A 26,387-nucleotide genomic window follows, 5' to 3' on the forward strand; every position below is an offset into this window, starting at 1 on the left:
CCAGCTGTGCTTCGAGTTGTCCCGCCTTTCCAGACTGAACCAGTGTTTATATTGCGTGTGTTGATTGTCTCCCTAGAATGTATGAAACCAAACTGTGCTGTGACCACTTTGGGCACATGTCGTCAGGACCTCTCAAGGCTGTGTCACGGGTGTGTGACCTCAACTTGGCAAAATAAACTTTCCAAATTAACTGAGATGTGTCTCAGGTCTTCAGGTTCACATTTTAGTAACTACAAGGGGATTCTGAGTGGCAATGTCCCTGATCTTTGACAATTCTCCTATTGTTGCTTGGTACCAGCATGAGCTAACTTTATGGCTCAAACCAATAGGACAATTGGCTGAGGTCTGAGAGCACCCCCTCCAGAGAGTCCCTGATCTTCCAAAATTTGGTTGAGATCTAAAATTTATTTTGCTGTACCACTCCTCTTTTTTTTGAAGTTTTACTTGCTTCCAACAAGGAAGGCAAGATTTCCTGTTTCCGATGGAAGGCGGGTAACTCCTTTATGGAGTTTGAGCTTGCTTCCAAAACAGAAGCTGAGTTTTTGTGTATTTTTTTTCCTGCTTTTAGGATGGTAGAGAGCAGTCTACAGCCTGAGGCCCATCCCTAGATAAGTTACTGAATTGGGTTTTTTCTTGGCTAAAGTTGCGTCATTGTTTGTTTTGCTTACCTGTTTTTTGTTGTTGTTTGTTTCTGTTTTTGTTGTTTCAGTCTTTTCCCTTTGGGTTTGATCAACTCTCTCTGACTTGATCAAATCCAAAGGAAAGTTCCAAATTATGGGGAACAAGCCCTCTGAAGTGGCTAAATTACCCCCACCACACACACAAAGATGGTGTGGTGGGAGAGAAATGGCCAGCAAAAGGGAAAAAAAAAAAGAGGAAAGATTTTTTAAATTTTAACTGCTAGAGGATCTTTATTTATATAACAAGGCCACCTTTTTGTTAGCCAGGTCAAACTGAAAGCAATGGCTGTCACCCCACGCTGCAGTTCCACAGCTAAGGTTCTGCCTTCTTTTTTTTCCACCATGGCAGCCTGAGTTTAGTTCGTAAAACAATCCCTTTCAGGTTTGATACCTGGTGCTTCTGAAATAGCAACGATTTGTCCTAGCTGAAATATAGTAATGAGAATTTTAAAAAGTTTTTTTACTAAGAGCTCCATGGTTAAATGTCAGCTTAATTAAAAGCTCACATCCAAGATGTGTGTGTGTATGTGTGCATGTGTGTATGTTTGTATTTAAGAGGCCTTAATGTTTTGGGTTTTTGTTTTGTTTTGTTTTTTCTCTCCTAGGACCTTGCCCTTTCCCCCTGACTGGATTCTGTTTTCTTCATTTACTTCTGCTGTCTCTCCTTTCTCTTGCACCTTCTGCTGCACGAGGGACATAATCATTCCTAGTAGTCTGGGGTTCCTTAAAGAAAATGGCAAATGCACCAGACTCCCTTTGGAGGAGAAACCTGTTTTTCCTTATGGAATGCCAAGAGTGTAAACAGACAAGTTCATGTCAGCTCTTAAACTGCTTGCTTTTGTATTGCATTACGTGGTTTATTGACTAAAATTATTATTACAACAGAAGCTACTCTTGGGTTTTTTATTTTTTAAGAAGAGTGTAGTTTAGACACTCAGAAATGTGTTTGTTTAAGACAAATTTTTTAAGTGCACTGTAAAAATATCACATGGTCTAGCCTCATAATAATTCTCCCTTTTTGGAAACCCAGGATTTAGTGTGGGCTCTGCCCAGAGCTTAGAGATCCAGTTAAAAGATAGGTAGCCGGCCGGGTGCAGTGGCTGATGCCTGTAGTCTCACCACTTTGGGAGGCTGAGGTGGGTGGATCACGAGGTCAGGAGATTGAGACCATCCTGGCTAACATGGTGAAACCCCATCTCTACTAAAAATACAAAAAATTAGCTGAGCATGGTGGGTGGCACCCATAGTCCCAGCTACTCGGGAGGCTGAGGCAGGAGAATGGCATGAACCTGGGAGGCGGAGCTTGCACTCAGCCGAGATCACACCACTGTACTCCAGCCTAGGCGACATAGCGAGAGTCCATCTCAAAAAAAAAAAAGTTAGGTAGTCCATATCTAAATAAAATTGGTCTCTTTATACAATCTGATGATAGATTTCTATGATTTTATGTTTGATTTGGTGTTCATCTTTAATCTCCGTCTAGCACACCACACTCTTTCTCTCCATACCTTATGATGTAAATTTTGCTATTTGATCTTAATCTGAGTTGTTTCCTTTAATATGCAAATTTAAGGCTATTTAGCTGACAGCTGCCTAGGGTTGTGAAACAGATTATCAAGAATGTGAAAATCTAAGATAGGGGAAAAAAAGGGTTTTTATGAATCTATAAGATGTACTTCTGTTGGTATGCCTAATATGTCTATGCATTTGTGTGTTGTGTACTAAAGTTTTCAGTAGTTTCACTACTGAAAAATGTATAAAAGAGCTCTAATTAATTAGCTTAAAGAGAAATAAAAGCACTTAAATACTTCATCAGAAAAAGGAAAGACTAGTCAAATGCTTTTTCAAGTTTACATGACTTAAGTAAAATCTTCAATAAATAAACTAGCTTTAAAATTATTGGTAAAGTAACATTAGAAATGTCTTAAGAATTGCCAGCATACATTTTTGTTTGCATTTATCAATCAAGTAATTTCATACTTATCCCTGCCAAATACTATAAGGTGTTAAAATTTGGCATAGGAGTTACAAAACTATAAACACAGCCCAAGACAGAATGATCTTTGCTTGTGTAATCTTTAATAAATAAGACATTGATCTTGGTTTAATGAAAATAGCTACGTCTTGAATTATTTAGTAAAATTACTGTAACTGCTAATCTTGTGGTTTTCAGCAGTTGAGTCCACAGGCAGTAAGGAGGTTTGTTTTGGGAAAGGACTGTTATCGTATTTGTTTCAAAGCTAAACTAAGTTTCTCCCAAAGTCCAAGAATGAACAAGGACAGCTTGGAAGTTAGAAGCAAGATGGAGTAAGTTAGGTCATATCTTTTTCACTGTCTCAGTGAGAATTTTGCAATGGTGAGTTTTATAACTTTACATCATGACTATTGCAATTTTCATAAACAATCTAGGTAAACCAATAAAATAAAATATGTAGGCAAATGTAATGGGATAAATACTCATAGAGAAACTTGTCATAATTTAGACTCTAAAATTATATTAAATTAAATAATATATATTTCATTATTTGGGTATTTGTATGTAAAAATGTATTGTAGGAAAATATTCTTTCTAAAAAAGGTGTCCTTTTAAAAAAGATTAACAATTTTTGCCTAATTCAAAGGTTACATGTAAGACTAGATAAAAGAAACCAGGAAATAAGAGAGATGTAAAGGATGTTATAGAAATAAAGAGGCATTTTTTGGAAAGAAAGCTTAAAGAGAAATTATTTTATATAAGAAAGAAGCTTGTATGATAAATTTAGACCTGGAAGAAAATGACTGGTTTTTTAAGAAAGAGGGATATTCAGGACAAACCAGAAAGTCCAAGCATGTCATGAATGGTCTGTGTAAGTCACAATATAAAAGGATTTATTAAAAAATAAACTTTTATATGATCAAGTTGTCTGTAATTAAAGGGAAATTATAATGGTCTTTCTAGAGAGTGGGTTTAATGTAAAAAAACACTTATACACTAAATAATTAATTAGAACAACAAAATTTCCTTAAGGGATTGATTTACTCTTAATAAATTAGAGATTTTAATTTTTTGTTAATCCACAGTTTAACTTTTATTGCATCTCACCATTTTCAGTTTTCTCTCCCCTTTCAAAAGGCATGAAGTAACGCTCTCCTTCACCTCATTTTTTGGCTCGTATAAGTTTTTTTCTCAAGTTCTTTTCGTTGTGATCCGATGCTAATATTTTCTTTTTTTTTTTTTTGAGATGGAGTCTCGCTCTGTCTCCCAGACTGGAGTGCAGTGGCCAGATCTCAGCTCACTGCAAGCTCCGCCTCCTGGGTTAACGCCATTCTCCTGCCTCAGCCTCCCAAGTATCTGGGACTACAGGCGCCCGCCACCTTGCCCGGCTAGTTTTTTGTATTTTTTAGTAGAGACAGGGTTTCACTGTATTAGCCAGGATGGTCTCGATCTCCTGACCTCATGAATAAAGATCTAAAGGAAATGTTTTCTTCCAACATAATATTCTATATACTGCAGAAGTTCTTTTCTTTTGCCTTTTGGTAACTGGCCTAACAGATTTTATGTTTTATTGAAATAATTCCTATGCCATTATTATTATGTTTGGGTTTGCTTAGTTAAAAAAAAATAAGATTAAAAAACATTTTTTTCAAATTAAGGTTATTACTTCCATGTATCTTTCTATATGTGTTTTAAAACTACTTGTGACATTAAGTTACAGACTTTTGACTCCTGGGTGTAAAAAGGACACCAAGTCCAAATCTTAAACACTGACAGCAGTGAAAGCCTCATCTTCAGGCCCCATAGAAGATGCCAATCAAAATAAACTGCATTCCCCAGGCACAAGGCCAGAAATTAAAGCCATTCAACTCCTCAAGGCCCAGGGACTATCGTGGAAGAAGTGGGCATATGAGATTGTAAGGGACAATTTTAAGAGATAAAATAGGTTACATTTCTTTATAAATTAACCATTGGTGTGAAAAGCACACCGATGCAAGACCAGGATATAGACCCCTGTGTCAGATTAACAAGGTTTTCTTGAAGCATTAACCAACTCATTAATGAAGGTTATATAGGTTATGAAGGTTTATGGAAGTTATATCTTATGATCAAAATTAAAATTTTGTAGATTGCAAAATTTTAAAAGATTTAATTGGCTTCATGCTGTTTCTTTTTTTATATACTTTAAGTTCTAGGGTACGTGTGCACAATGTGCAGGTTTATTACATATGTATACATATGCCATGTTGGTGTGCTGCACCCATTAACTCATCATTTACATTAGATATATCTCCTAATGCTAGTTGTATAGTACACCTGTTGTTAGATTCTAGTCTTGCCTAATGGTTTTTAACTTTTATTATTTTCTACAGTTTGGACTGAATTCTAATTTGTTTTGGCTACAAGTCTTCAAAATAATGTTTTCATTTTTTTCTTCTTTTTTTCCCATCATTTTTTCTAATTTGGAGTCACTGAAGACTAAGCTGTGCTTCTTTTAAGCCCTGTGAAATGAAGACAGACAACTTAAACTTCAGAAGAAAATAACAGCAACCTGTTTACATACATAGGCCTCTTTCATACCTGCCTACTGATATATAGGCTTCAGAGTAATATGGCCTCTGTCAATTTTCCAGGATTGTTCTTTTGTTTGTTGTTGTTTTTCTCTCTTCCACCCCCTTTTTTCTCTTCACAGGACATGAGAATTCCAAACATGCTAAAAATGAGCTTTCCTAATAACTTGATACATATCTGTCTAGGAATAAACCATCCTAGCCATGAGAGATCAGACAAAACCTGAGACCAGAGACCCATTTTCTTCTAAAATGCCTTCTCCAAAAGATTTTTAAAAAGAAAAAGGGGGAAAAGTGAAAGGAAAATAAATCTTAGTGCCCCAAAATCACTAAGCTAAAGGGAAAGGTCAAGCTGGGAACTGCTTAGGGCCAGCCTGCCTTCCATTTTATTCAAAGTCACCCCTCTGCTCACTGAGATAAATGTATATCTAATTGCCTCCTTTGGAGAAGCTAATCAGAAACTCAAAAGAATGCAACCATTTGTCTCTTATCCACCTATGACCTTAAAGTCCCCTCCCTACTTTGAGTCTTCCTGCCTTTGCTTGGAGTTGTCCTGCCTTTCCAGATCGAACCAATGTTCTTACATATGTTGCTTGATGTCTCATGTCTCCTTAGAATTTGTAAAGCCAAACTGTGCTCTGACCACCTTGGGCACAAGTCATCAGGACCTACTGCGTCTTTGTTATGGGCATTTGTCCTCAATCTTGGCAAAATAAACTTTCTAAATTAATTGAGTCCTGTCTCAGATATTTGGGGTTCACAGTTATATCTCAACAAAATCATAAAGAAATCATCCTGGATGGAGGCTAGAATTACAAAGTGGTAAAAAGAAACATTACCCAGGGATTAGCAACCACAGAAAGCCTCATTCTTGCCTAGGGTTTGAGGAACTTAAGGAAAAATGGTGTGTTTGCAAAGCCGGTGTTTACTTGGCCACTAAGACTGATGGGACCACACTGGTGCTGCTGTTTTAATTATCATCTCTACTTACCTTCAGGAAGCTGGGAGCACACACTCTCATTACCCCGCAGGACCTGGGGAGCCTGAAGTCGTGCATAGGTGTTGTTTTAGGTGCTGGAGCCAGAACCCATGAATACTTCCTCTGCTGGAGGCATAACCCCAGGCAGGAAAAAAAAAAAAAAAAGACTTCTTTCTTGTTTTTGTTTTCCAGCTTCTTTCCAGCCTTCTCTCTCATTGACAGAAACAAACTGCAAGCCAGCTAGGAAGGCAGTTTATTTTGCATGTTTACAGCTCTGTATGATGCTGTGGCAGCGGGGTAAGTAAGGAAAGATGTTTATGGAGTCAAAAGTCCAATGGGCAAGTAGCTGGCACAGCTCTCTGATACATTACTTTTGACAAGGAAAATATAAAACAGGGAAGGGTATGTGGTTCTTACTTTGAGGGGTCTTTGTCAGAACACCCTGGTTCTTCCAACATTTCATAGCTCTCTAATCCCCTGCCATTACTAAATAGCCCAGTATAAAAGCAGATATAAAGCCCAGGAGAAAGTGCAGGACTCAGGCACAGAAGGTGGGAGGAAACGAGAGAGTATATTCATGTGGGTGGGGACAGTATCAGCTAATGGGGGAAGCTGGCCTTTTCTGCCACCAGACGGCTTTGGGGGATTTGACAGGCAGGCTCTAAATAGACTTTTCTACAAACGCTGTGTAGATAAAACTGCTGGGGCTCAGAATATGTCACCCCAAAATATGACATAGGAGACCGGAATATGCCACTCCAAAGTGTGATGGTAGAGAACCAGAAAATGCCACCTCAAAATATGTCATTTTGGCATAAAGTTTATTTTCAGCTGATTATTTTTGGAAGCAGCAGACACAGGAGAAGCTCTAAAAACAGAGACATTATCCCTTTTAAGAAAAATGTACTTTTATAAAAGAAATCTCCAGTTGTAAGAATGTCTCTCTGCAGCAGGATGAGAAGGATGACTCTAAATCACTAGAAATTCTTATCAATGGGGAAGGCACTGACTTAGATCTGCATAACAAACCTCACCTACCTTTATGGCACTTTCCCTGGCCTTCCTCATTCCCTTCTTTCTTTGTTTCAGCTGAGGATGGTATTTGAGCCACTTCTTTGAGATGTACTTTTTCCCTGGGTATCTCCCATATACACAGGCAGTATCTATGTGTCTTAGTCTACTTGTGTTGCTCTAATAAAATACCTTAGACTAGGTAATGTATAAGGGACAAATGTGTTTCTTACAATTCTGGAGGCTGGGAAGTCCAAGATCAAGGCGCTGGCATTGTCTGGTAAGGACGGCTCTTTGCTTCCAAGATGGTGCCTTATTGCTGTATCCTCTAGAGGGCAAGAATGTGAGGTATTCACATTGTAGAAAGAATGGAAGGGTAAGAGAGTATGCCCTTCAAGCTGGAGCCCTTTCATAGGGATACTAATCCCATTCATGATGGCTCTGCCCTTTTGGGAGATAATCACCTTCCAAAGACCATGTCTCTTAATACTGACACCTTGGGGATTAAGTTTCAACATGAATTTTGGAGGAAACACCATTATTCAAACCGTAGCGCCATGGTTAAACTTCTGCTTGTTCTTCTCCTGTGAATCTGTCTTTCTTTATAGGGGTCAATCCCAATTAAGATCTCAGAAAGGGTAGAGGAAGAATTATCGTGTTCCTCCCTTGTGGTGCTCTCAAATATTCTCATATCTACCTCTTAATTTACTTTAGATTTTTAAAAGAGTTCTTGAAGGACAGTGGGTATCACTGAGGCACTCAGAAAGTTGTGCTTTGAATACAGAAACTTATAATTGATTTAGAAATTCCATTTTCTTGTATTTTACAAATTAAAATTGAGTTCCCTGAAAGCCTGCTGAGTTTTATCGTAGTAACCATTCACAAAGCGGAAGCCAATTTAAAGTGGAAAGGGGCCGGGCGCGGTGGCTCAAGCCTGTAATCCCAGCACTTTGGGAGGCCGAGACGGGTGGATCACGAGGTCAGCAGATCGAGACCATCCTGGCTAACATGGTGAAACCCCGTCTCTACTAAAAAATACAAAAAACTAGCCGGGCGAGATGGCGGGCGCCTGTAGTCCCAGCTACTTGGGAGGCTGAGGCAGGAGAATGGCGTGAACCCGGGAGGCGGAGCTTGCAGTGAGCTGAGATCCGGCCACTGCACTCCAGCCTGGGCGGCAGAGCGAGACTCCGCCTCAAAAAAAAAAAAAAAAAAAAAAAAGTGGAAAGGAGGAGGCATTTTTAGTGTAGTTCTCTGACATTTGCTTGTTTCTAATGGTCTGGGAACTCTACATGGTGAGTTCATTTATTCAAAAAAGTTATATCTTATTAAATTGGCTTGGCACTGACAAATCCACTGGTTATAGCCTTTTAAATAATGCTTAACAAATGCAACACTTTGGAAAAAATTAATGGAATAATATAAAGAAAGGAGTTGATTTTTTTTTTCCCTTCAACTTTTATTTTAAATTCCGGGGTACATGTGCAGGATATTCAGGTTTGTTACATAGGTAAATATGTGCCATGGTGGTTTGCTGCACAAATCATTCCCATTACCTAGGTATTAAGCCCCACGCCCATGAACTATTCTTCCCAACGTTTTCTCTCACCCCACCCACCCCGCAACAGACCCCAGTGTGTATTGTTCACCCCTATGTGTCCATGTGTTCTCATCATTCTGCTCCCACTTATAAGCGAGAATATGTGGTGTTTGGTTTTCTGTTCCTGCGTTAGTTTCCTGAGGATAATGGCTTCTAGCTCCATCCATGTCCCTGCAAAGGATATGAAAGCAGTTGATCTTTTATATATGCAAGTTTAGATCTTTGAGTATTAATCCATATGCTTATGAGTGTTTCAGACTTTATTAAATTTTTTAAATTTAGTTTTACTTATACAAGTAATTCATAAATAATCAATGCAAGAATTCAAAAATATGAAATGCAAGAATTTAAAAGGTTTTTTTTTTTTTTTTTTTTGAGACAGAGTCTCACTCTGTGGCCCAGGCTGGAGTGCAGTGGCACAATCTCGGCTCACTGCAACCTCCGCCTCCCAGTTCAAGTGAGTCTCCTGCCTCAGCCTCCAGAGTAGCTGGGACTACAGGCACCCACCACCAAGCCCAGCTAATTTTTTGCATTTTTGGTAGAGACGGGGTTTCACTGTGTTAGCCAGGATGGTCTCGATCTCCTGACCTCGTGATCTGCCCACCTCTGCCTCCCAAAGTGCTGGGATTACAGGCATGAGCCACTGCGCCCAGCCAAGAATTCAAAAGCTTTTAATGACTCCTCAGAATCTCACTGCATGAGAATCTCTGCTATTATTCTTTTACTTTGCATTTACCTACATCTGTACATACATAACTATGTGTTCTATTTTTTAAAACTTTTACATAAGTGGAGGTTGGTAGATTGCAAAATTGGCCATAACACTTTGTAGTTCATCTCATCGTTGAGAGGTGAAATTTATTTTCCCACCCCTTGAATCTGGGCTAGCTTTGTGACTGGCTTTGTCCATTATAATGTAGAAGTGATGTAGTGCCTGCTGAAAACCTAGTACTCAAGAGGCCTTGTAGCTTCTCCTCTCACTGTGTTAGAACTCTGAAATGAGCGTGAGATCAAGCCTGGGCTAACCACCCTGAGAAGGAGCGATTACATGGAGAAGGGTCTCAGGCACCCTGTCTATTCACCAGGTGATTACAGATGTGTAAGTGAGTCCACCTGAGAATAGCTGCCCTGTAGAACCAAAGGGTCTCAGGCACCCTGTCTACTCACCAGGTGGTTACAAATGTGTAAGTGAGTCCACCTGAGAATAGCTGCCCTGTAGAACCAAAGGGTCTCACCTGTCTACTCACCAGGTGGTTACAAATGTGTAAGTGAGTCCACCTGAGAATAGCTGCCCTGTAGAACCAAAGGGTCTCACCTGTCTACTCACCAGGTGGTTACAAATGTGTAAGTAAGTCCACCTGAGAATAGCTGCCCTGTAGAACCCAGCCCAAATCGCTGACCTTCAGAATTTTGAGCTAAATAAATGATTGTTTAAACAACTAAGTTTTGGAGTGATTTGTTATGAGCAGAAGCTACCTGATACTGGAGTGCATGGCATGCAATTTCTTTTTTCTTTTCAGACTCCTCATTTATGGCTATTCTACAAGTGCTAGGAGCCTCTAAGTGCTCCTAGTATTTACTTGTACCAAGGAAAAGAAGCAATGTGTAAGAATATAGCAGAGGGGACCCCTGCAGCATACACCAGGGCTTCAGGTAGTTTTTAGTCTCCTGCTTGAGACAGGTGTGCCAATCGCTCTGATGTAAAGGAGGGAGTAGTCTGGAAATAGAGACACAAGCCTTGCCTGCTGAGAGATCACAGCAAAGGTGGAAAATGAGCCAGATAGTTCCACATGGCTGGGAGTCCTCACAATCATGGCAGAAGGCAAATGAGGAGCAAAGTCTTGTCTTACATGGTGGCAGGCAAGAGACTATGACATGAAATTTTGTAACATGTATTCTTTACTCATGTTATAAAGAATTTTCCCTGTGAATACATGTAGGCCTATCTTATTCTTCTAAATAGTTACATAGACTGGGCATGGTGGCTCACGCCTGTAATCTCAGCACTTTGGGAGGCTGAGTCGGGCAGATCCCAAGGTCAGGAGTTCAGACCAGCCTGGCCAACATGGTAAAACACTGTCTCTACTAAAAATGAAAAAATTAGCTGGGCGTGGTGGCACGTGCCTGTAATCCCAGCTACTCGGGAGGCTGAAACAGGAGAATTGCTTGAACCCAGGAGGCAGAGGTTGCAGTGAGCTGAGATCACACTGCTGCCCTCCAGCCTGGGCAACAGAGTGACTGCATCTCAAGAAAAACAAAAAAAGCCACAGTTACATAAATTTCCATATTATGGATCCCTTCGTTTATTTAATAAGCGATTCCATTGTACGTATGTATCAGCTTTTTTTCCCAATCACCTCTTGATGGACAGTTAGGTTGTTTCTTCCTTTTTTCCTTTCCTTGTTCCTTTTTGCCTTCCTTCCTTTCTTTCCCTCTCTTTTTATATTATCAGTAATTACCCCTATAGCTTTTGGAAGCACTTATCCTATGGTGTTTTTTTTTTCCTTGCTAATATTGATTACGGCATCTTTTTATACAGAATTATTTAAAATACTTTAAAATGTATCGATCTTTTCCTTATTGTCATCCCTATTTTAAGTTTTGCTCTAGAGCAATTTTCCTATAAAAATTTTTGCTCAATTTTTTTCTAATACAGGATTTTATACAAGTGTCTGTGTGTCTGTGTATGTGTACTTTGTCTTCTTTTATGTGATGATCAGCCAGGTGTGACCTCAAGAGGAGACACAGGAGTGGCACAGGAAAAAACAAAGTGTACTACACTCACAGGTCCTGGAGACAGGAGGACCATGTGGGAAAGGCACCAGGGTGGTCAGGAGGTGGAAGACAGGAGCAAAGAGAAGATCTAGTCCACCCCCTTTATGGGTTTTATGGGGAAGGGCAAGGCAGGGCAGGGTGAACAGTTTAGGAGTGGCTAATGTGAATACTTGTGGAGGGTTTGGAGCTGTGGAGGTGGTTCCTAGTTGCCTGGCAGCTGGTCCTGGGGTGTTTCAGTCAGAGGGATTTTGTCTCCTGGGGCTTAGGGGCCAGATAGAGGAGTTATGGCCCTGCACTACTCAGTTTATCATCGCAGGCGTGCTCCAGGCTGAGACCTTGCTATCTCTAAGCATGACTAGCCCTGGGAGGAATGGTCTTTCTCCAGCCACAAAGATTTTTTTTAAGATCTCAAAACAGCATAATGTACACAGAATTTTAAAATATTTATAATTGTGTGTGTGTGTGTGTGTGTGAATCAGGTTTAGTTTATTGATCTTCTGGAATTTATTTTAATTTACAGTAGTCCCCTGATTTTTTGTTTTTTTGTTTTTTGTTTTTTTGGAGACAGAGTCTCACTACTCCTTTGCCCAGGCTGGAGTACAGTGACGTGATCCCGGCTCACTTCAACCTCCGCACCTCCGCCTCCCGGGTTCAAGCCATTCTCTTGCATCAGCCTCCCCAGTAGCTGGGACAACAGGCATGCGCCACCACGCCCAGCTAATTTTGTCTATTTAGTAGAGATGGGGTTTCACCATGTTAGCCAGGCTGATCTGCAACTCCCGACTTCAGGTGATCCACCCGCCTCGGTCTCCCAAAGTGCTGGGATTACAGGCGTGAGCCACAGCACCCAGCCTACAGTAGTCCCCTCTTGTCTGCGTTTTCACTTTCGACAGTTTCCGTTCCACCAGTCAACTGTGGTCTGAACATAGTACATATGGAAAATTCCAGAAATAAGCAATTAGGTTTTTCAATTGCGTGCCCAGGTGAGTAACATGATGAAGTCTCTGGGTCCTGCCCCTCTCTCCTTGAATCCTCCCTCTGTCCAGCATCTCCGTGCTGTCTACGTGCTCATTAGTCACTCTGCAGCAGCCTTGGTTAACAGATTGATGGTTGTGGCATCACAGTGCTTGTATTCAAGTCACCCTTAGCTGACTTCATTATGGCTCCAAAGCCACAAGAGTAATGATGCTGGCCATTGAAATATCCCCAAGAGAAGTCATAAAGTGCTTCCTTTAGGTGAAAAGGTGAAAGTTATTGGCATAATAAGGAAAGAAAAAAATGTCGTGTGCAGAGGTGGCTAAGATCTACAGTAAGAACGATTTTCTAGCTGTGAAACTGTGAAGAAGGAAAGAGAAATTCGTGCATACTGTCTATAGGGTTTGGTACTATCTTCAGCTTCAGGCATCCACTTGGGTTCTTGGAATATATCCCATTAGGATAAGGGGAGACTACTGTATAGTGTGGAATAGGGTATTTAATTTTTGCCAGATAAATAGCCAATGATCCTGAACACCATTCAATGAGTAATTCACCTTTTTTCAGTGATTTGAAATGTGCCTTTATTCTAAATTAATCTAATCTGCTTCAACTCTCTCTATCCCATCCTATGGATTGGTTTGCCTGTTACTAGATCAGTAACAAAATGTCGACCACAATACCACAATTGCTACAGCTTTATGGTACATTTTGGCATTGGTAAAGTGTCAAGTTTTTTCCCAAAAATTTGTCAAATGTTCTTGAATATTTTCTCTCCCAAACTACTTTCAGAATAAGTCTTAAAATTTCATGAAGGGTCATTTTGAATTTAATTAGGATTACACTGATTTTACACATGAATTTTGCCATCAATTGAAGTTTAACAACATTGAATCTTGCTGGTGAGGATAATGATATGCCTCTTCATTTATTCACACTTCTTCAGTACAGTTTTGTAGTTTTCTTTTTAAATGTGTTGCACATTTATTCTCCAGTTTTGCCCTCAGTATTTCATAGTTTTTAAAGCTATTTACATTTTGACACATTTCAAAATTTATTTTTGCTCTTGTCCTAAGAAAATTAGTACTGAAAATAGTTTCCCTAAAATTTGGTCAATTTGGTAAACTTTTGTTAATTCTAATCATCCACCACTTGATTTCACTGAATTTTTGGTAATCTGGGCAGATAATCGTATAATTTGAAATCAAGGAGAGTTTCCAATTTTTACTTTTCATTATTTCATTTTATTTTTGTATTGAATTGGCTAAAAATGCTTACATGTTTGTATTGGTCTTCTTGGACTGCCATAGCAAAACCCACAGACTGGGTAGTTTAAACAACAGAAATGTATTTTCTCACAGCTCTGGAAGATGCAAGTCCAAAATCGAGGTGCCAGCAAGTTGGTTCCTGGTGAGGCTCTCTACTTCGCTTGCAGACAACCTCACACAACTTTTTTCTGTGCATGCATGCAGAGAGAAAAAGATTTCTGGCATCTCTTCCTCTTCTCATAAAGACACCAGTCCTGTTGGATTAGGGCCCCATCCTAATGTCCTCATTTATCCTTAATTACCTCCTTAAAAGCCCTGTTTCCAAATACAGTCACATTGGGGTCTAGGGCCTTAGCATATGAGTTATGCAGAAAACACAAATTAATTTACAACCATGTTGTTGAATAGTAACAGCACAGACTTTTAAAATCTTTTTCAATTTCTAAGTTAGTATTGAAAATAATATTTTTACGTTTTTCTCCTGAATATCTGAAAAATAGTGTAGGCAAAATACGCAGAAGAAACATAGAGTTGACATAAATCAGAGCTATCACAGAGGTTTCCTTGACGCTTATGCATAAACACCAGTTCACCAGTAGAGCAGATGTTGAAAAAGTACTTGTTGATTGACACTTATTAAAAATACCACAACCGTTTGCTATTATGTGTGTCATGTGCCTAAAATGACCATAAGTGACAGTGGTTAATATCACGTAGATAAGTGGTGTATGTTGAAAAAGCATTTATTCATGTTTTCCCTTTCATTCAGTAAAGATTTGCTGTTAGGAAGTGGGTGGATTTTAATGTAAATGGTGTAATCTCTGCCTGGTATTTAAAGACCTTGGGTTAGTCTCCTGGAACCAAACTGGTAAATACTGTAATAAATAGAAATCTCGATTTCTTACTGGCTCAAAGGCAAAATATTATGGCTATAAGGTAGTTTATAATTATCAGCCTGTTATGAATTGAAACTTTTTTGACAAAATGCCACATTTTAAGTCAAAACTAAACAGCTCCTTCTGAGCAACTCCCACTCAAAATTATTCTTTAAAAGCTCATTCAAGCCGGGCGCAGTGGCTCAAGCCTGTAATCCCAGCACTTTGGGAGGCCGAGACGGGTGGATCACGAGGTCAGGAGATCGAGACCGTCCTGGTCTACACGGTGAAACCCCGTCTCTACTAAAAAAGTACAAAAAAAAAAAAAAAAAAACTAGCCGGGCGAGATGGCGTGCGCCTGTAGTCCCAGCTACTTGGGAGGCTGAGGCAGGAGAATGGGGTGAACCCGGGAGGCAGAGCTTGCAGTGAGCCGAGATCGCGCCATTGCACTCCAGCCTGGGCGACAGAGCAAGACTCCGTCTCAAAAAAAAAAAAAAAAAAAAAAAAACTCATTCATTAAAACAATTATATATTATGACTTAGGTAAAGTATTAACATGTTTGAGCCATGTGTAAACATCCAGCGGTTATTAGTAACCACCTAATCTCTAAAAGAGCAAAAATTAAAGATATGCAGCAGGTGCGGTGGCTCACGCCTGTAATCCCAACACTTTGGGAGGCTGAGGTGGGCAGATCACGAGGTCAGGAGTTTGAGACCAGCCTGACCAGCATGGTGAAACCCAGTCTCTACTAAAAATACAAAACTTAGCTGGACTAACTGGCTGGCAGTGGGCGCCTGTAATCCCCGCTACTCAGGAGGCTGAGGCAGGAGAATTGCTTGAACTCGGGAGGCAGAGGTTGCAGTGTGCCAAGATGGCACCACTGCATACTAGCCTGATCAACAGTGAGACTCCATCTCAGAAAAAAAAAAAAAAAAAAGAAAGAAAGAAAATTAAGGATACGCATAATGAAAAAAACAAGATATTTATTTCATGTATGCTATATATGTTGCCCTTTTTGCAAGAAATAGAAGACTTCAGTCTTTCTCCTGCTTCTTTCTATCACATATCTAATCCCAAGGAAGCACGTTTAAAAAATTACTTATCAATTAAAATTCCATATTCTTACAGAAATGACTGGGTTCAGGTACCTTTGAGTCCAAATTTCTTCTCTCATCCTTGATGGCTGGATGATCTTGGACAAGTTTCTTAATCTTTCCTAGCATCTGTTTCCTCATTCACAAAATTAGAGTAATAAGACATTCCTAATAGATTTTCTGTGAGAATTACATGAAATAACCTATGTGAAATGCCTAAAACAGATCCCAACATGTAGAAGTTCAGTAGATGAAGTTATTTATTATTATTAAACATTGTCATGTTTTCCTGAATACTGACAATTTGAAATCCTTGACTTGTTCCTTAAAATGAATCTGGAAAGACCTCAGAGAGGCTAATTTTCAGCCATGATCTGAAAAACAAACAGAGCCCCAATTGAACTTCAGATTTTTAAAAATATTATACCCAAGACTCCAAATTTTGTCCTTCTTAGATGCACCAAGATGACACAACATCCTTTGTTAGTGGTGGAAAATAAACAGCTTCATAGGAAACAAGACTTTATCACGCAATAATTTATAGATTTGTGTCCAATTTTTTATTAAAAAGAGAAAAAGCCCTTCTTGAGTCAGAAATACTTCTCAGATCGTTATAGAATAACAATCAGGACTCTCTACCTTTTATTTTCATTGCTGGGTTGTAAAAGAGGACTCTCTACAGTGCCTACTCCAGAAGGATATTATTCTACAAATAAGGGCCCAGCATGACATTTATGAGAAAGCCGGGGTCCTCCTGTGCAAAGCTGATTGGTGATCAGCAAATGGGCTCCCGGGCGCTGCAAATAAAGGCACTTTCTTCGCTGGGCTGATCAGATGCAGGACAGAGGGTTGCCTCTGCCTGTGGACCTTGGGGAAATGCGCAGCTCCTGTCCTAGCAGCATCCGTCTGTGGCCAGCAAGGAGAAACCAGACTCTAACAATGAAACCTCTTCGTCCCCAGTTCCCTGTCATCTTGGTCATCTACTGCTTCTGCATGCTACAGATTCCCTCCTCAGGTAAGGGGAGCTTCACCAGATTCCATCTGGCCTGAATTCTGAGGATGACTGAGACAGACCTTGATCCCCCAGGGCAGTTCTGAAAGGAGTCAAGCTTCATTCTCCCCCGCCAGCCCTCATTACTACCTTCTTGATTTCTGACTGCAATTTGTTTCGAACCTTTAGGAGAGGATGGACACAGCGAGATGCTGAAGCCTTTTACCAAGGGAGACTTTTCCCTGTGGGACTGTCTTTAAGCTGCTCCTGCCCCAGGGATGTCCTGAGCATGTGCCGCTAAAACTGAAGGGTGAGGCACGTCCTGGTAGGAGTTAGGGGAAGACACCTCTTGTAGCCATTTCTGCTCCCCGGATTCTGAAGAGACGAGGACAGAGTTGGTAAAACTGAGCTTACAGCCCCAAAGAATGGGAATTGATGGGCAGTTCGAGACGGGCGCGGGAGGAGCGCACAGTGGAAAAAAGGAATCCTTTCCAAGCCTTTCCCCTGGGTTTTAGAGAGGCAGAGTTCCAGAGCGTGGTGGAAGCCGCTACCTCCCGGGGCCGGTGAGCTGTCCGCGGTGCTGACCGGGCGCGGGCATCGCCTCACCAACTCTGAGAACCAACTTCTAGGGAACAGGGGTGGAGTGAGGGTCTGTGGTTGGAATCTTACCACCATCTTCATAGGATGCAGGGAAGTGGGCGGTGGCAGAACAACTAAGGTTGGAAACACATACCATTTTAGATTTTTCCATTAGAATTTTGACTTAGGAGAGTAGAACATCTTTGGAAATATATTGACAGAGAAAATATGTTTCAAACAGTATGTTCGCTTTGTCATGTCCTACAATGTAATCACAAAACTGGGCCTTGCAAAGGACCATGAAGGTCATCTGGTTTAACCTCTGACAGGGTGCAGGGATCCCTTCTGTAACTTCCCAATTCTATTTAACTACTTTCAATGACCCCAACTCACTGCCAGCTAAGACAGCCAGGTGCTGCCTCTTTGCTCCAGTAGAGTCCTGTTTATATTATACTTTTGTAAATCTGTTATTACCTTTTATTTATCTTTCTATACGTTTATACTCACCTCCCTATTTTTTCCTATTTGACTTTATGTTTCCTGAGGGTAGGTCTTTACGTTTTATTAACAAAGAACCTCTCCATAAATCCTTTTAGGATTCGTTTGCATTACTTTGCATTGTTGAATGATTCCAATTGTCAAAAACTTCTTTACGCTAAGCTTAAGTGTGATCACATGTAACTTTCTAACCATCAGCCTTTATTCTGTTCTTTGGGGGAAACACAGGATAAGACTAATATCTCTTACTTATTGTAGTTCTCAAAACAGTTGAAAGCAGTTAACATATACTTCCTAATATTCCTGTTTCCAGAGAAAAGTATGCTCAGTGACTTTACCTCGTATCTTACCATTTCAAGTCAGACTATTACCTTTTAAGGTTTAGGCCCTGTTATTTGAATATAACATAACATTGCCTTAGCTTTATCTTGCCTCAGAGAGAATGCAGGGGACAAAATACCACTCAGTTTTCTTTTGTCTTGTTTTTACACATAAACTGCTCTTGAGTCACACATTCCCTGTTCCACACGTTAAAAATCTAAGTGCCAGGTTTTATATTTATCCATCTAATTTCATCTTGTTAGTTTCGACCTATCCAATTGATTCTTTCAACTGCACTATAGTTATCCCACCAAGTGTTGTATCACAAGCAAATGAGAAGAGGAGTTCACTGAAGTTAGACAAAAGGTTGACAGGGTCCAGCTGCATGCCAGCAGCCTTCCCCAGAGCCCATCCCTAGAGAGTCTGTAGCAGCAGAGAGATGAGTATCCGTGTGTCTTCAAAGTTCCAGGGTGATTCTGATGTCCATCCTTCATTGACACCATTTTCTAATAGGCCACCCTTATGAATTCTATCAAAATACAAACTAAGTCGTTACCTTGGGATTTTTTTTTCCTCCTCTTTGCCGAGTTGCTAACAGTTGTACCGAACACTCATGGTAAATTAACGACCATGCCATTTTAAATTAATCTTTGTATATTCTAGTGGCAAGTAGAAGTGTATTTTCTTTGTAAATCCTTTTAACAACATCAGATCAAATCTTACTTTCCCACTGACCTCTTTTGTATGGTTCTTTGGTGGTTTATTACTTTAATAGAAACTGTCTGTTTCTCATGGTAAAGACTTGGAAGTAAATGCTATGACCTCTTTTCTCTAATTAATACTTTTGTGATTTCTCACAATAGGATTTCCCCAACCTTTAGCTGATCCTCCAGATGGCTTGGATATTGTGCAGCTTGAGGTACCCAATTATTCAGTAATGTGAGATTTCTATTTAGTCTGGACCTTCAATACATCATGTGTATAATGCTCACTTAAAACTATTTTGAGATCAGATTTTTGGCTGCAGCAGAAACTCACTGCTGCCATTTTTCATGGCCTCATTTAGGGCATCCTGAGGGTTGTGTTAAAATTCACTGCCACTGTGTGAGAAGATAATGTGAGGTTCAGAAATAGGACAATTTTAGTATTTTAAATCTGTTGTAATAAAATTCTGCTGACTGAAGAATTTATACTTACCTTTGATTCATTGTTTAAATTATAAATGCATAATCAATGTACATATTTTCAAGGTACATGTGATATTCTGATACTTTCATATAGTATGTTATAACCAAGTTGGGGGAATTGGAGTATCAAGGGATATTAAACATTTACCTTAAACATTTACATTTTCTTTATGCTGGGAGCATTCAAATTATTCTCTATTAGCCATTTTGAGATATCCAATAGATTATGGTTTACTATAGTCACTCTACTGAATTATCAAACGCCAGGCCTTGTTTCTTCTATCTAATTGTATTTGATTACCCATTAATCAATCTGTCTTCATCCCCCTCATCCCTTTGATTTGTTTTCTTCATTTTATGTTTTAGCAACTGGCATATTGTCTGAGTCAGTGGGCATCTCTTTCTCGCCAACCTAAGGTAAAAAAACTGTGTGTGTGTGTGTGTGTATATATATAATATATAATATATATATGTCTTCAACAAACACACTCTTTTGCTACCTATGGGAGAATGCTGTATGTATCTGTAACTGTGCATTTATATGTGTGTTCAAGAATATAATTTTATACAAAATCAAGCAAATATCTTAAATATAAATTACTATAAAATATGGGTAGTTCATTTATATTCTTATGATTATTATAATCATATATAGTTAAGCTAATTATATGTTATGATATATTGCATATTATAAATTGATATACCATGATATAGCAGTTCTCCAAAACAATAGCTATCATGTAAAAGACTTTACAGTAACTAGCCGGGCATGGTGACTCACACCTGTAATTCCAGCACTTTGGGAGGCCAAAGTGGGCAGATCACTTGGGAACAGGAGTTTGAGTCCAGCCTGGCCAAAAAGGTGAAACTCCATCTCTACTAAAAATACAAAAATTAGCCAGGCATGGTGGCACACCTGTAATCCCAGCTACTTGGGAGGCTGAGGCAGGAGAATAGCTTGAACCCAGGAGGCAGAGGTTGCAGTGAGCCAAGATTGGGCCACTACAGTCTGGCCTGGGTGACAGAGCAAGACTCTGCTTCAATTAAAAAAAAAAAAAGTTTCATTTAAAAGACTCTACAGTAACTGGCCAGGCATGGTGGCTCACACCTGTAATCCCAGCACTCTGGGAGGCTGAGGTGGGCGGATCATGAGCTCAGGAGTTCATGACCAGCCTGGCCAACATGGTGAAATCCTGTCTCTACTAAAAGTACAAAAAGCAGCTGGGCGTGCGTGATGGTGCACGCCTGCAATCCCAGCTACTCAGGAGAGTCGCTTGAACCCAGGAGGTGGAGGTTGCAGTGAGCCAAGATTGTGCCACCACACTCTAGCCTGGGTGACAGAGCAAGACTCTGTCTCACCAAAAAAACAAAAACAAAAAACTTTACAGTAACTGTAGTAACCACACAGATATAAAGTAAGTTGATTTACTTGAAAGAACAAAAGGGTGGTAGGATAGTCCATGATGCCTAGGATAGCCTCTGCATTTTCACCTTGAGCCACATCTTTTTTTTTTTTTTTTTTTTGAGACGGAGTCTCGCTCTGTCACCCAGGCTGGAGTGCGGTGGCCAGATCTCAGCTCACTGCAAGCTCCACCTCCCGGGTTTCCGCCATTCACCTGCCTCAGCCTCTGAGTAGCTGGGACTACAGGCGCCCGCCACCTCACCCGGCTGGTGTTTTGTATTTTTAGTAGAGATGGGGTTTCACCGTGTTAGCCAGGATGGTCTCGATCTCCTGACCTCGTGATCCACCCGTCTCGGCCTCCCAAAGTGCTGGGATTACAGGCTTGAGCCACCGCGCCCGGCCAAGCCACGTCTCTTTATCCCTCACCTCCCCTAACCCACAGCACACTGTGCTCCAGCCACAGTGAACCTCTCAGTGTTCCCCAAATGCACCAGGCCCTTGATGTCCTTGCACAGTCTTTTCCTCAACCAGAAATGGCTTTGCCTCCTTCACAGGCTGCAGTTAACAGTCCAGACTCTAAAACAAAAATACCTGGTTTCAAAGTCCAGCTCTGTTTAAACTTGGTAGTTTCTCAGTTGCTCTGTGCCTCGGTTTTGTCATCTGTAGCATACGGGTAATTGTCATAGTACCCTAGAATGCTGTTGTAAGGATTAAACGCTTTCATATTTGTGAAGCGCTTTCAACAGCATCCAGAACGTGGCAAACGACAGCATTTAAGTGCTAGTTTTTGCCATTGCCTGTTGATGCAACCAATTCTCATTCTTCAAGACTCAAACGTCACTTTCTCAAATTTCATGAATATATCATTCCCATTTCTTCTTATTTTCAGTTTACTATGCATATGTTTGAAGGCAATCGTTAGCTCTCATTTTCAGGAATAATCTTTACAGCCTTGGTCTTGGAGCAAAAATTCAGGCTCAAGAGTTCTTCAACCCTTTGTTACTTCCTCCCCATGCTGCACAGAAGGGACTTCCCTGTCCCTCAGGTGAAGACTGTGGGGGTGTCCTCTGCATCCGCAGAGGCAGTGGAAGTGTGGCTGTCCCACGGGCAACCTGCAGTATTAAATTGGGTTAAGGATCCTCAAGAGCAAGGGCCCACTAAGAATGAATTTCCTTCCGCCTTCTCCATTTTTCCAAGCCTCTCCCATTCACTGTTTCCAACTGCAGAAGAGCAAGGGGTTGCACAGTGAACAAAACTGCCAATATTTTAAAGGTATTAATAGAGAAACTGGCTCTTCCTGGCTTGCTGCTTCCCTGAAATGTGACTTTTGGCATGTCACTTCGTCTCTTGGGGCTTTGGTTTCCTCAGTGGCCCAAAGTCTGGGTGTGTCGCCAGAGCTCTAAGTTCACTCCTGTTCTGGTTTCCAGAATAGGCCAAGTCTGTGACTCTAGGGGACATTTACCTCAAGGCAATTCAGAAAGCAGTCACATTCTGCAAACAATGACAGCCACAAAACTCTTCACGTTTCGTGTTTCTGGTCACCACATGGGATTAGAAGACGTTTCAATGCAGAAAACTGCAATAAGTTCTTGTGAACAGAGCTCTACCATTCATTCATTCAGAAGATATATTTATTGAGAGCATGCCACGGGCCGGGTGCTAGGGATGCGGTAGTAAAACAAACTGAACACCTGCTCTCATGGCGTTGGTATTCTAGTTGGGGAAATGAATCATAAACAACATTGATCGGTACAATTAGAAATAATTTCTTCTCTAAAAAGAAAAAAGTAGGCCGGGCATGGTGGCTCCTGCCTGTAATCCCAGAATTTTGGGAGGCTGAGGCCAGCAGATGACTTGAGGTCAGGAGTTTGAGACCAGCCTGGGCAACATGGTAAAACCCCATCTCTACTAAAAATACAAAAGTTAGCCAGGCGTGGTGCCTGTAATCCCAGCTACTCAGGAGGCTGAGGTAGGAGAATCGCTTGAACCTGGGAGGTGGAGTCTGCAGTGAGCCAAGCTTGCGCCACTGCACTCCAGGCTGGGTGATGGACCCTGTCTCAGAAAAAAAAAAAAAAGAAAAAAGAAAAAAGTAAAGTAAGGAAGGGGCATATGAAACGCTGAGCAGGGTAATTACCACCAGGAAAAGCATCGTCACATTCCTCATCAATTTTTGCCCTGAAAAGTAAACATAATAGTATACAGCCGATGAATGTCGTACAAAAAACAACTGTTTGCCCAATAAGTGTCCATAAACACACACACACACACAGAGTTGTGAACAGATGCTGACAACAAGACCAGGAGCTGTAAAAATAGCAAGTACTTTCTGCCGGCTAAAAATGGTGATCATAAGGAAATAGAGTTAAGTTCCACAGAGCCTCCACTGTTGGTAAAGTTGGTGGATTACAGTGTGTGTCTGTGTGTGTGCGCCCATGTTTGTGCATCCACACGTATGTACATGGTAGAGAGAGAGAGAGAGAGAGAGAGAGGATCCATAGGTATTGCTCTCTTCCACTAAAGAAATTCTCCACGAAGTTTGCAGGAAGATGTAATTGTATTCACAGCAATACAATTAGAAGTATTATTAACAGCTTTAATTTTTGTCTTGATTGAGGTTTCAGCTGATTCGAAAATCTTTAAGCATGGGTGAGATGTGAATGATCAGTACTAGCCAGATCAGAAGATTTAAATGATTGTTCACAGTAATCATCTCTAGTGACTTTACAAAACACGGACATGAACATTTACTCTATTGTTTTGTAAGAAGCCTTCTTCCCGGCATCTCCTTGAGTGAGATAAGCCCACATGCAGCCATTATCTACGCAAGCCAGGGCTGAGGTGTGTGCATGGGCAAGGATTTAGAAAAGGAAAGTTGTACTTTCTGCAAGGTGAGCAAAAATTCATGTAGAAAGCTTTTGGAGAAAAAGAAGCTTGGTCAATATGAACTATAAAAACTGAATACCAGGATACACTCTGCAGCAAATCAAAAACTGTAATAGTTAGTTTATTCCACCCATAGTCAGATGGTTATTTTCTTCTATGCATCAGAAAGTAGGTCTCTCCTCCTCACCCCCTGCAAACTGAAAAGATGAAATGAGATATTTTCACATGATGATGTATTGCTGGCAATTTTCTTTATTGTAAGGTCCTGCATCAACTATAGTCTCATTAAATTTGTGTAACAGAGGAATTTCTTTTTAGATTTCCAATTTATCATAATATTCAGGTACATCCAGTAAGGTTCATGGTGTACCTGACACAGAAAACGTTATCAGTTGCCTGCCCCTGTAAAATTTCACCTAACTTACCCTCACAATTCTCTTTCCAGGATAATCAAGACATATACAAAAGGGTGAGTACCGCCCAGCCCAGTACAAGGGCATGCAGCATCGATGTTTAGAGCAAGTGACACTCAATACTAATATCACTTTCTTTTCTTGTTTAGTTTTTGTTTCACTACTCCAGAACTCAGGAGGCAACACATCCAATTAAAACTGGGGTCAGTATTTTATCATAATCATCTGTAAAAGTGGCTCTCCTCTGCATGTCGTCCGTCCCTTCTTAATACGTACAGACAAGTAGAAAAGCTGGGGCCTCTGGACATCCTCTGCGTAGTAGCTTCCCCGGGGCTTTTCCCTGGGACTGCAGAGATTCTCTTTCTCCCTCTGGGGTGGGGGGTGGTAGGTGGCCAACTTATCTGAGAAGGTGGAGAATAAATTATAGAAAAGGAAAAATAAGTAGGAAATAACTTTTTGTTATGCACTTAAACAGAGGTACAGGAAGAGCCTGGTAAACACTGTGTTCTGTTTATATTGTTTGTTCTTACCATCTGTTTTTAAATTTGTGCTTTGTGATGTGTGTGGTACCATCCCCCAGTAGTGATACATGGATGAACATCTTCCGTGGCTGTTGCGATGTGTATGTGCAATGGGAATAGTAACCATCATCTCTAACTTCCTTCCTACAGATTTGAGTTACCCTCAGGAGCAACTTGTGCGGGTGAATTTCTATGGGGTATGAGTTGAGGAATATTGGAGAGGTCATAGAATATATATATGTGTGTGTGTATACATATATATGTGTGTGTATATATATATGTGTGTGCGTGTGTGTGTGTGTGTGTGTGTATATATATATATTTGAGACCGAGTCTTGCTCTGTCACCCAGGCTGGAGTGCAGTGGTGCAATCTCAGCTTACTGTAACCTCCACCTCTGGGGTTCAAGCGATTCTCCTGTCTGAGCCTCCCAAGTAGCTGGGATTACAGGCATGCACCACCATGCCTGGCTAATGTTTGTATTTTTAGTAGAGACAGGGTTTCACCATGTTGGCCAGGTTGGTCTCAAACTCCTGACCTCAGGTGATTCGCCCGCCTCAGCCTCCCAAAGTGCTGGGATTACAGGCGTGAGCCACCATGCCCAGCCAGAATGTAACTTTTAAACCCAGTCATAGCAAGTAAAACTTTACCACTAGAAAGTCTCTTACTTATATATTCAAGGCTCTCCAAGTCTTAAGAGGATCCTTAAAAAAGCAAATAACCAGGAAAAAAAATGTTTCTGCTAAGAATCAATCAGTATTACAGATGTAGGAATAGGGATCAGGTAAGGAGGAGGATTTTTTAGATGGAGTTTCACTCCTGTTGCCCAGGCTGGAGTGCAGTGACGTGATCTCGGCTCACTGCAACCTCCGCCTCCCGGCTTCAAGCCATGATCTCTTGCCTTAGCCTCCCAAGTAGCTGGGACTACAAGCACGCGCCACTATGTCTGGCTAATTTTGTATTTTTAGTAAAGATAGGGTTTCACCATGTTGGCCAGGTTGGTCTCGAACTCCTGACCTCAAGTGATCCACCCACCTTGGCCTCCCAAAGTGCTTGGCCTCCCACTGCATCCGGCCAAGGAGGTGGATATTATCAAAACCAACAAGGGCACCACGAAAGGAGGAAGAATAATGGAAAGGAAAAAAAACCTGTAACACGAATCAAATTTTACTGTAAACCAAAGCACACAGGGAGGATTCATGAGGACTAGATGAGGACAGGTGTGTACACCTGGGTGTGCACGGCAGTCACAGACAAGATCAGGAAACCAGAAGTACCTGGGGAGGGTTACAGGGGCTGCCCTCCACCTTTTCCCTTGGACGAGGAGGGCACCCCTGGGGAGGGAGAAAGAATACATGTAGAGCTGCTTCTAGGACAAGGCACTCCGCTCCAGGAGCACAGAGTGCTGAGGGTTAATGCAGAGAAAAGTCCAATTTACCCTAAGGGAATTTTAAGGGTTGTGTTGGAATTGAAACCTGTTCTCAAGGCAAGCGGCTCTTTATTGAAAACATAAAATTTCAGGCTTCGGCTCGAAAATGGATTTTACTCTGAAAATTAAACCCATTTGTAAGGGAAGTGAGTAGAAAGGCATGCGCATAGCCCTGGGCTCTCAAAATACCCCTCTGTGGATGTCCCCCTGTGTGACCCTCTCCGCTTCTCTCTGTTGCAGTTTCCTCCAGTGCATCCTCTAATGCACCTGGCTGCCAAGCTCGCCAACAGACGGATGAAGAGATTTCTGCAGCGAGTACGTGCTTTTATTCTTCCACCATAGTTTTATGCCACTCACAGTTCAT

The 26,387-nt window shown here is 40.9% G+C and overlaps 1 protein-coding gene across 3 annotated transcripts in view; it reads left to right on the forward strand.

Annotated features, from left to right (window-relative positions):
- Positions 1-26,387, forward strand: part of NMS (neuromedin S) — a 45,122-nt gene that overhangs the window by 14,850 nt on the left and 3,885 nt on the right. For 2 of the 3 annotated variants that reach the window (XM_033239045.1, XM_033239044.1), the window contains exons 2-7: positions 6,408-6,501; positions 19,053-19,108; positions 19,743-19,793; positions 24,107-24,130; positions 24,224-24,277; positions 26,264-26,338. In XM_033239045.1, coding sequence (XP_033094936.1) covers positions 6,408-6,501; positions 19,053-19,108; positions 19,743-19,793; positions 24,107-24,130; positions 24,224-24,277; positions 26,264-26,338 — 354 coding nt within the window. Of the gene's footprint in view, positions 1-6,407; positions 6,502-16,739; positions 16,816-19,052; positions 19,109-19,742; positions 19,794-24,106; positions 24,131-24,223; positions 24,278-26,263; positions 26,339-26,387 lie in introns of those variants that run through there. The other variant, XM_033239046.1, reaches the window with a different exon arrangement.

Source organism: Trachypithecus francoisi, unplaced genomic scaffold, assembly GCF_009764315.1.
Source record: "Trachypithecus francoisi isolate TF-2019V2 unplaced genomic scaffold, Tfra_2.0 Lachesis_group17, whole genome shotgun sequence".
Taxonomy (NCBI): Eukaryota; Metazoa; Chordata; class Mammalia; order Primates; family Cercopithecidae; genus Trachypithecus; species Trachypithecus francoisi.